Here is an 11,514-nt window from a genome sequence, read left to right as displayed (position 1 = left end):
TAGCTAGCCCCGCAGGTGTCTAAATGGCCCACCAGATTTGTGCTACATTGGCTTAAGACAGTCTACTCTTTGCGCCTTCTTCAATCAGTCATGGGTTCATGCCAGGCTCCCCTTCCAAAGCGAGGCCTTGGTGATTTTGTGGTTGAGGCAATCATGACGTGGCTGAAGGCTGTCCACTGACCACACACACAGAAGCTGGGACAACAGATTCTTCCTGCGCAAGGGGATCTGGTTGTGATCTCTGCTTAATCCAGGGTGGGCCTAAACTGCACTTGGAAAACAATCTTAACAGATGCGTTGTTTGATTGAAAGAAAGTGAGGCTCATGAAAGAGAGTAAGTCATGGGAGCTGGATAAGAAGACTAAGCATACAAATAAGACATGGACGTTGGAAAAGAAGAATGTCATAAAAAGTCATAAAAATTTGAAAAGCCTCCTGAGTTCTGTACTGACCATTTCTAACGTGGATGTAGACTGATGACTAGAAAGCCCTTGTTTAATGCACACGGAGAAGGATTGGGACTTATAATGAAGGTGTGAGCTGGGGTGTGCCCCAGACTGCATTGTCAGGGTCCCCCACGAAGCAAGAGCCAGCCAGCCATGGGAGAAAGGAGGATGGGTGGAGGTGAGAGTTTTGTGGAACAAAGGTGATTAACGTAGTCCGCCCTTTTGGTGCCCTTGGAATTTTGAGTGCTTCTCAAATCCTAATTGGTTGACTCCTCACAAGACTGTAAGATAGTAATTATTTCCCTCATTTTAGAGATGAGGAAACTAATTAGAGAGACTAATTTGCACGTCTTGCATTGTATTGAGGCGATGTGACATCAATGCCATGACCCTTTCATACAATTCCTCATGTGGTGGTGACTCCCCAACCATAAAACTATTTTCATTGCTACTTCATAACTGTAATTTTGCTACTGTTCTAAATTGGGCGACCCCTGTGAAAGCATCATTCCACCTCCAAAGGGGTCATGACCCACAGGTTGAGAACCGCTGACTTAAATAACTAAGCCCATCAAACCTATTTCAATAGGGTGGATTCCACCCCAAAACAGCCTGTGGGATGGAGTAAACTACCCGATACGATTTTTAAGGCTATGGGAATCCTGGTAGCATAGTGGTCATACCGTTGGGCTGCTCCTGAAAGATCAGCCATTCGAAACCACCAGCGACCCTGCGGGAGAACAAACATGGCTTTCTACTCCCGTGAAAAGTTACAGCCTGGGAAACCCACAGGGACACAATAGACCGTGCATCTGATTTGACTGGATGGCAGTGAGACGCGATGATGTCATGTGTGCAGAAGCAGACAGCCAGATTCTTCTCCCATGGAGCAGTTGGAGGGCTGACACTGCCCGCCGTTTAGTCAACAGGCAAGACTTGAGCCCCAGACTCATGAGGAAAGCCCCCAAACCCAAATGGATCGCCTCTATTCCAACTTATGATGGCCCTATAGAAACCCTTGAGGATGTAAAGCCACCAGGACTTGAAAGCGGACTACTACTTGCTGAGAGGTGGGTCTGGTTTGGAAACTGGGAGAACAAGCACCTGGCCTCAGGGGAGTGAATGGATGCTGGAGAGCCAAACAAACCCCACCTGCTCATGACTGGCCTTCATGTCCAGAGAGACAATCTCTCCTAAGAGATCCTTTTCTCATAGACACCCTTTCTCTCAGTGTGAGCAGTACCGGTGAATATGCAAACAGGGTGGTCAGAAATGCCTCAGCCGGATGTGAAGCTGAAGGCTCTGCACAGCTGAACAAGGCGGGGCCATTGCAGGAGCACACAAGTTGACCAATTTGGCATGCAGCAAGCAGGAAGTAGAAGGGGGTCTTAAGCAACTGAAGCGTCTGGGGAGGCCGATTATGAGGAACAAGCACTGAGAGACACTTCCAACAAGCAGTAGAAGGTTCCAAACATTTCCAACAGCCACTGGCTTTTCAAATAAAGGAAAATCTTGGGCGGTGCCAAAGAGATAGTGCTAGTTTCCTCATACCTACACCATGAGATACAGTGCCCAGCCCCCACATCAGCCTCATAGTTGAAAGCAACATACAACCAAACAATATACGGCTTCACAAAACAAGAGCTGCGACCCGGCAAATCTGGTCTACAGAGAATTAGTTACGATCAAATACAAATTTTAAATTGGTATTTCGCTTGAAAATGGGTGGCCTGTAGCAATGGCTGGGCTGTATTACTGCATGGCAATAGGTGTACGCTGCTTTCTGGCAGAGTGTGGATTCTGTCCTTTGCCAGAAGCCTGTCTTGGCCTCTTGCACCCACGTCATTGCCTGCGGGCACCCAGGAACATCAGAATTTATGGACTTGGGTGGAACTCCTTCCACAGCAGCTCAGGCTTGCGTGTGGGCAGCCACCTTGACGGGTTAACCTCTGTGGGCTGTATTGAGTGACTTGCTCAAATTCCTTCCGAACCTCTCCCTTTAGGACCCCTTCAACCTTCTTAGCTATTCGTAACTGCTGGAAACAAGAGCTTCCATTTATTTCTTCTATCCCCGCCAAGCCACAGTTCTCTCTTATATCAGAGGTAATCTCCAGGCAGGCACATGCTTTCCGAAACAACCTTAGCTAGTTGATAGCAAAGGCCCCGAACCAAACATCCTGTCATCGAGCCAATGTCCACGTAGAGCAGGGTAGAACTACCTATGTGAGTTTCTGAGACTGTAACTGTTGACGGGGGCAGAAAGCCATCTTTCTCCCATAGTGGAAAATCCCCATCTAGTACCTATTTTCAAAATGTAGAGGAAAAACAAAAGACAATGTACGTAAAAGAACCATGTTTGTTTTCTTGGAAGGTGCCCTGAGAAATGTTGCATTTCCCACGTTGAATGAATACGTGTTTGCTTTGTGGTGAGTAACCGTGGAAATGCTAGGCACTAATTGCGGCGGATGATACTTCCGAGGTGTTTGAATTATGGTGCAGGTAGGTGAAGAGAATTGAAAGTTCCACGACTCTCCCCTGCGCATGTCTGGTCCCACCTGGATGCGAGGCCCACGGACCTCTTACCCTGAACTCCGCAAGACTGTTCACCGCACTCTTGACTCCGATGGATCCATTCTCGACAAAGGAGCCTGAGCATTTCCTTGATGGCCTCATGTTGTTTTTAGGATAAGGTGACCAGACGTCCCGATTTTTAAACAATTTTCCCCGCGTCCTGCTGTTTTTAAAAAGTCCCGATTTTTGGAAAGAAGGCATGACAAGCTAGGGTATACGGTTTTTGGCTGCCATGTGGCTATTTTGCCAGAATATGAGTTTTATCAATGGTGTTCCGCTTTACCAATGTTAAAATCTGGTCACCTTATTTTAGGACAAACTTAAAAAGGCCTAGAGTACTGCAGTGCACAGGTGTGGCACTGGCTGGGGCTTCCTCATTTCCCCAGGCTCGCCTTACTTTGACCACCCAGATGTCTTTCCATTGGTTGGTGACGCTGTCAGCTAGCATACATTTATCTGTATGTGCACATTGTTCCTCTAGTGAAGAAAATCTATATTGACTAGACTGCAGGGAGCAGTAGGAGGAGGGCAGAATATCACAAAGACAATCCTGGTGGGAAGAAAGCTATCCATCTTCTAGGTTGCCTAAGTGGACTGTCAAAGCCATCACCCAAGAACCTGTCAGAAATGCAAATTCTCAGGTCATAAAGCCCCTGGGCAACTTAGGTCACTGCTGAAGGAAGGGGCTCTGGTGGCATAGTGGCTTAAGCACTGGGCTGCTAACTGCAGGGAGAGTGGGTCAAACCAACCAGCTGTTTGCAGGAAGCAAAATGAGACTGTCTGCGCCCCGGAAGATGTATAGTCCTAGAAACTCCAAGGAACAGTTCTACTCTTGTTCTAGCGTCTCCCTGAATCAGAAACCACTCCGGGGGCAGTGGGTTATGGGTACACTTGGATTTTGTGAATAAGGACGCCTAAAGACCTTGAATTATGATGTAGGCGAAGAGTATTCAAAGTACCATGGACTGCCAGAAGAACAAACAAACCTGTCTTGGAAGAAGTACAGCCTGAAAGCTCCTTGGAAGGGAGGATGGTGAGATTTGTCTTCCATACTTAGGAGAGGCTAGTTTCTAGAGAAGGACATAAAGCTTCGCATGAAGGAGACTGAGGAAGACCCGTTAATGAGATGGACTGACACAGTGGCTGCAAAGGTGGGTACAAACCTAACAAAAACTGTACGGATGATTCAGGATCGGGCAGTTCCGTTCTACAGAGTTCAGAGATGAACCGACTTGACAAGCACCTAACCACACGTTGATTTCAAAACACGAAGTTTGGGGTCCACTGCTGTAGGCTTTCCAGTTTTTCACTTCCTTAAAAAAAGCATTTAAAAAAATCCCCGATTAAAAAAAAAATCCTGCCAGTTGAATCTTACTTCAGTGGAAAATCTTTGGGGGTAAGGAGCCCAAAGCTTTTCATAAAGGCTTGTTTGTGCACAGAATATCACGCAGTGTAAGTTCCTGAGAGTGTAGCTTTCCTTGCACGCACAGGTCTGCAATGGGGGTGGGGGTGGGGTAAGGGCGTGCTAAAACAATGCACCCGGGTAACGGAATAAAACCTTGCAACAAAGGCAGAAAAGGGCCGGTGCAAGTCTTTGTTTCCCTCGTCCTCTGCTTCACCGACGAGGTCGCTCTCTTTCTCTGCCCAGAAAGGCAGCGTCTTCGAGTTAGCAGAACGGGTGTGTGCTGCTGACAACGTTTTCAATTAGGCCGCTTCCTCCCGGGCACTGGTGAAGAGATTTACGGGGGCGGGTCGGAGGAGCTCCCATTCCCGGTCATCCTTGCGTAAAGCAACTGAAACGAAGACCCAGGACTCGGACCAGACAGCCCCTGGCAGCTTCCGAAGGCGAACTGAAGGCTGTCGGCGGACTTCGGCGCCTCCACCCCCTCGGAAAACCCGGAGCGCATCTCTGGAACGTCTGGACGGGAGCCTCGGCGGGCCGCGGCCGCCTCACTGCGCATGCTCGCTCGCTCGCCCCGCCCCGCCCCCTCGGAGCCGGAAGGGGGAGCGCTCGCGGCCGGGGCCTGGCCGGGCCTGGGCGTCGGCAGCGGCGGCCATCTTGGCTTCCCGGGGAAAAGCAGCGTGAGGGGAAGAAGTTGTAGGGTGGGGGCAGAGGGAGGAGGGAAGCGAGAAGGGGAGGAGGCCGCGGAGGGGCAGGGCGGGGATTGCCCGCCCGGGTTGCGGAAGTGGTGGCCGCTGACCCAGTCTGCTGCTTCCTCGCTCCTGCTTCGGCTTTGCGGCTCCCCTCACCCCGCAGACGGAGAGGGCGGCCGGCTGTGGATGGTCGGATAGCCCTCGTCTCCTGCCGCGCATCCCCGGCCCCATCCAGCACGGCGCAGACGGCGGCGGCGGCAGCAGCAGGCGAGGGGGAAGATGGCGGGACGGCTGCCGGCCTGTGTGGTGGACTGTGGCACGGGGTACGGGGCCTGACCCGGGAGGGATCGGATGGGTCTCGCGAGCGGGGGTGGGGAAACTGAGGCGGGCGAAGAAACATGGCGGGTGGGAGGCGGCCTGGCGATGAATGGTGCGGGGGAGCGCCGCCGCCGCCCGGGTCAGTCCCTGCCTCGGCCGGCGGCGAGGGGTGCGGTCGGAGCCCGGGGCCTCCCTCGCTGCCCCCGGGGACCGAGGCGGGGGCGCGGGGCGCAGAACGCCCCCGGGAGCCGCTTCCCGGGGCGACCCCGCCGGGCCCCCTCCCCTGCCGCTGGGGGCAGCGCCGCCCAAGATGCGGGGGACAGCCGCGGCCGGGTGCTCGCCTGGCCCGGCCCGCCCTGCCAGCCTTGCCGCCGGTCGCCTGCCAGCGTCTGGGCGCGGGCACCGAGCCCGGGCATCGGTGGGCCGAGGAGGGCGAAAGGAGAAGCGCCCCTCGTAGGTTTTGCAAGATCGCGCTGACAACATGCCGGGGGTGTGGGTGTGGGTGCGGGTGGGTCCCGGGGAGCCCCTCGGCACGGACCTGCCACCGCCTCCGCCTTTTCGACCCCCCTCCCAACCGCCCCCTGTCCATCGCCCCCTGCGCTTTCCCCCGTGGCCCGAGTCACATTGTAATTGGGGGGGAGAGAGAAAAAAATGTCATACGTTACTTCTCTTCCCTCGGAAAAGTCCCCCAGTGAGCAAGCGCGCTGCAACTTCCTTAGTTTTGTCAAAGCCTCTTCCTGCTTTCAATCTTTTATACCCTTATAAGGTAGTTTTTCGTTTCCAACCTGAGTGTATCTTCTTCGAAGTTTCTAAACGAAGCCGCTTTTCGGTCGCTCGAGTTACCGGCGCTAGGTAACATTTTAGTTGAACTTGAAAAGAGATTTTTTTTGTGTGCGTGTGCGTTTCAAGGGGAAAGAAAGAGGAGTAGCCAGCGGGCGGAAAGCTCCAAACTTTGAATCTGATTCATTCGCATTCATTCTGCTGCAGTATCTTCAAGCGAGAAGGAAGATCGGTGTTTGAAAGCGGTGCTTCATTTTGCAAGGGGATGATTATGATACCTTGATTGTGTGTTGTACTAAAAGACAAAATGCATTCGAGTGGACCTTCGTTCCCTTTGTGATAGACATTGTGGAGCCCGGAACCCACGCTGTATACTTAAGAGAAAAGACGATTTTAATGTAGAATGACTGTCCTAAGTTGAAGTAGTAGAAGTGTCTTTTATCCTGGGACTGAGCTGATTATATTTTCTTTTTTTAAAATAGCATTTTATTAGGGGCTCATACAACTTTTAGCACAATCCACACATACATCAATTATGTAAAGTACATTTGTACATTCATTGCCCTGTCATTCTCAAAACATTTGCTCTTCACTTAAGCCCCTGGCATCAGCTCCTCATTTTTCCCTTTCCTTCTCCCCCCATGAACCCTTGATAATTTATGAATTATTTTGTCATATCTTGTGATTGTATTTTTTTATATCTTTAATGCTGAAAACTCTGCAGTGTATCTTCTTACAGAGGGTGGTAGAGAGGAAAGGTTTGCCAGCTTCCCCTTTCATTATTTACAGTATTATTAAGAGTGATATGTGCTTACTCTTTAGCTGCTTTATGTGAACTATTTCTCATCTTCATGCTTATAACTTTACTAGGATGGCAGTTTCCAAAATCCCAGCAATGCATAAGGGAACTGCTAACTTCTTTATGTTTACCATTGGAAATCAGCCCTAGATCAGCTTCAGATCTTCTGTGTGTTTTTAAAAGAACAGTTTTTTAAAGTTAGTCCCTTCTAAATCCAGTCTCATTTCACTTTACCATTCCCCCCTCCCCCCCCCCACCCTTCTTGCTTGGTTTAATTGATGGGTGAGTAGTCTTATGTAAAGGACCAGATTTAAAATTAGATTTAACCTGAGTGGGTTTCTTTTTCCAGTGAACTTTGTTGACGTGAAAGTTATTGCTTTCTAATTAATATAGAATGCCTTAGAGATTACTGGATAAGCAATAAAAATAATATACATAATTGCCTCATAATAAATAACATGCTAATATTACTTCCTTTAGTTTTCCACTTTCGAAAAAGTGTTTGAAATTTTTGAATTGCTATATGAAGGGTCTTCGAAACCGTTTCCAGGGAAAATCTTTTTGTTGCTTTTGTCATGAACTTTTTGAAGCTCTCATAATTGGTAAGTTTCATTTTGAGCAACTGCCCTTTAAGGACCTCATTTCTGTCTGAAAGGGCAACCTTGAATGTAAAACATGCCGAGTGACCTGGAGGAATGGGGGCAGGCATTTAATCTACACCTAGGATATGTGTTTTAATATTTTTGTTGATGCTCTTGGTCTCATCTAAAAATGAGATGTTTAACTGGACTCTGGACTGAATGGAATTGATTAGAAATCCGTTTGCACCTTCACTGCCCTTTCCTGTCCGTCTTAGAATCTGATATTCTATGTATAGAAAAAAATTTTTCTTTTGCTCCTCAAAAGATGTTTTGGCATTTTCTGTTTCCTCCTAACTGTAACTCCTGGGAAGTTAAACCTTCAGGTGTTTTCCCTTCTCTCATTCTCTCTAGCACTTACAGGAGAGCTATGAGACAGACCTGTGATAGGTGTAAGGCCGCCATAGAGATTTGTGGTCCCCCATAATAGAAATTATGAATATTGCGGTCCCAAATACAAATTGTGTCTCTAGTAATTTGTGTGTTCCTTTGTACTTCAGACAATACATTCATCTCTAAGATCTCTAATTACCATTATCCACTTAATTTAACTGACTCAAGTTCATTCCATTTCATTATGTAAGATAGACAAAAGGTGGCTGTAAAAATTGGTCAACTTCAAGTCTTGGTGTAGTGTTAGACAAAGCTGTAACATTTAGGAAACATGAAATTTAATCCCCAAACTCAAAGTAAAGCCTTCTGCAGCAAAACTCAAGAGATGTAAGAGCCTCCAATATTTATACCACTTTTTGTGTCTATATTGTGAAAGAAATGTAGGATAAGATTTGGAGCAAACATTTCTGACTGCTTTAAAAGTAAATTTTAGAACTCAGACCTGCTACCAGTGATGAAAAAACTTTAAAAAATATTGAAGTACATGAATTGGTAAAATTATCCCAAATTGTCACTTGCATGTTTTTACTCAGATTTCTCTAATATGCAAGCCATAATAAGGAAACTTGTTTTGTACTTTTATTATGTTACAGAGCTTTCAGTTGTAAAATTTCCTTTTCTCTCGTCTTTTTCCCCCTATCTCCTCTCTGAGAAGTACTACATTGGTAAATTATTTCCATTGATTGTGATTGCAGAAGTTAATATATAGCATTATAGAACTCTTTGATATATGCTGAATGAATTACCTTATATACTTATACTCGTGTATAAGCCAAGTTTTTAAAAAATCATTTTATTGGGGGCTTATACAACACTTATCACAATCCACACATCCATCCATTGTGTCAAGCACTTTTGCACATTTGTTGCCATCATCATTCTCAAAACATCTGCTTTCCACTTGAGCTCCTGGCATCAGCTCCTCATTTTTTCCCCCTCCCTCCCAGTTCCCCCTCCCTCATGAACCCTTGATAATATTTAAGTCATTATTATTTTGTTATATCTTATACTGTCCAACGTCTCCCTTCATCCACTTTTCTGTTGACCGACCTCCAGAGAGCAGGTTGTATGTAGATCCATGTAATCGGTTCCCCCTTTCTACCCTCTTGATATCACCCCTCTTACCACTGGACCCGAAGGGTTCATCTGTCCTGGATTCCCTGTGTTTCAAGTTCCCCTCTGTACTAGTGGACATCCTCCGGTACAGCAGGATTTGTAAGGTAGAATTGGGATCATGATAGTTGGGGGGAGGAAGCATTTAATTAAGAACTAGAGGAAAGTTGTATATTTCATCATTGCTATACTGTCCCCTCACCGGCTCGTCTCATCCCCGTGATCCTTCTGTAAGGGATGTCCAATTGCCCACAAATGGCCTTTGGGTCCCCACTTTGTACTCCCCCCTCATTCACGATGATGTGATTTTTGTTCCTTATACTTGATACCTGATCCCTTGGACTAACCTGTGATCACACAGGCTGGTGTGCTTCTTCCATGTGTAAGCCGAGTTTTTCAGCATATTTTTAATGCAGTTTTTGTGGTAAAATTAGGTGCCTCAGCTGATATTTGGGCCGGCTTATACTCGAGCATCTACGGTAAGCATGTCCCTGATGCTTCAACTTACTGCTGTTGAGTCAATTCTGACTCAGCCTAAAGGAAGGATAAAACTGCCCTGTGGGTTTCCAGGACTAGAACTCTTCATGGGAGGATGAGCGTCATGGTTCTCCTGTGAAGCTGCTAGTTTAAAATTGCTGCCCTTCTTGTGACTTGAAGCCCAACGCCTCACCCACTATGCCACCAGGGCCTTAGCAATCGTAAAAGATGAGCAAACATGTTTTCTTGCAATTGGTGAATCAGGAGTTTTCTTTATTCACCCCGAGACCACATTCTGGCGATTAGGGTTTGGATGATCTTGTCCCAAGAACAGCAGGAAGAGAGCTGTGTCAGGGGAGGAAGACTTGAAGTGATGTTTGTTACATGATTATGCTTTATCTAATGTTTAGTAGTAAAGCTATTTCCCTGTCTATCTCAAATGACAAAAACATTCCCACGAGCTTGTTACAAAATAACATTCATTACAATTTTTATTCTTGTTGGGCTATTTTTTGTGCTGTTTGAAATAAGTGTCACAGGCGTACTGCTATTGAGGAGTCAATTTCTGACTTAGACTTAACCTAAAATCCCTGCCTTTCCTGCTTGCCAATTTTGTGTTGAAATATTGACTTTGGATTGTGCGTATACGGTAACTAATGCACTTTCCAGCCTTTTTGTAAAACACACTTTAGACTTATTTTTAAGCACAGAAGGGAAAGATTCTTGATTGAACTTATAACTAGGCCTTTTATTTATCTCACCTTATTTCATCTTGTGGCAGCTATTCGGACTTCATTTACAAATGAGAAAATGGGAGTAGAGAATTTCAATTATTTTGTAAATACCATGTAGTTTTAACATGGGGTGTGGATTGCTGTTTGAACTTAGGTTTTTCTGTAGTTAAGCCCTGTTGGGGGGGGGTCTGTGTATGTTTCCAGAACATTATTATACTTTTATTAGTAAAATGTGCTCTTATCTCTGTTTCAAGTAAGAAGTTTAAAACATAGTTTTAGGATGAAGAGGAAGGATGGTTTAATTAATTTGGAAAGTCTTTGTTGCTACCTGTGTGTGTGTGTTTTCTCTCTCCTTCTGGATATTTGACTTTTTCCTTGTCATGGTGCTTAAATTTACTGTCTAGGGGAAAAAATGTACTCTTTAAGTTTTATCAGTAACTAATAATAGCATGTATTTAGCAAAGCTTATTATGTGCTAGACTCTGTGCTGAATACTTTATATTGCCTCTTTTCCTTTTCATATAAACCTGAGAAGAAGTATCAGTTCTGTTTTATTAATAAGGAAACTTAGTTTGGGAAGAGTAAGCTACTTGCCCAAAATATCATAGAAAATGAGTGTGGCAAAGCCACTAAATTATGTAGTCTTTTTATATGGAGGAAGAACCATTGGCAAGTTTGAATCATTTAGGTATTTTTGAGGAAATTTATTCCTGATGTCTTAAAGACAGAAAGCAATGGTAGTAATATAAAATTGACTTGCACACATAGAGAAGGCCTGGTTGGTGTAGTGGGTTACTCATTGGGCTGGTAATATCAGGTGGGCAGTTTGAACTCACTAGCTAATCCTTAAGAGAAAGATGAGGTGATCCCTGTAAAGATTCTCAGCCTTAGAAATCCTGGGGAGCAGTTCTACCCTGTCCTATAGGATTGCCGTGAGGCAGAATTGACTCCATGGTAGCAGTGGTTTTGGTTTGCAGAAGTAGAAAAAATTTGGTGTCATATAGAAGCTCTGTACTGCCCAACCACTCCGGAAGTTATAATCAAAATTAAAAATCTTCATGAAAAGAGCTAAATCATTTTTTTAAATTGGAAGAAAATAGAAGATTGTATTTCATCAAATAAAAGGATTTGCATTCTTCAGACATTAGGAA

At 45.9% G+C, this 11,514-nt stretch overlaps 1 protein-coding gene across 1 annotated transcript in view; it reads left to right on the top strand.

Moving 5' to 3' along the window:
- The first annotated feature begins 5,179 nt into the window (after positions 1-5,179).
- The window catches only part of ACTR3 (actin related protein 3), a 63,264-nt gene continuing 56,929 nt past the window's right edge, over positions 5,180-11,514 (top strand). Inside the window, exon 1 of the mRNA XM_075530278.1 lies at positions 5,180-5,434. Within this exon, the coding sequence (XP_075386393.1) occupies positions 5,391-5,434 (44 nt within the window). The 5' untranslated portion in view covers positions 5,180-5,390. The remainder of the gene's footprint in view (positions 5,435-11,514) is intronic.

This window comes from Tenrec ecaudatus, chromosome 13 (assembly GCF_050624435.1).
Source record: "Tenrec ecaudatus isolate mTenEca1 chromosome 13, mTenEca1.hap1, whole genome shotgun sequence".
NCBI lineage: Eukaryota > Metazoa > Chordata > Mammalia > Afrosoricida > Tenrecidae > Tenrec > Tenrec ecaudatus.
The sequence above is the reverse complement of the archived record's forward strand: the minus strand, read 5'-3'. Positions and strand labels throughout refer to the sequence as shown.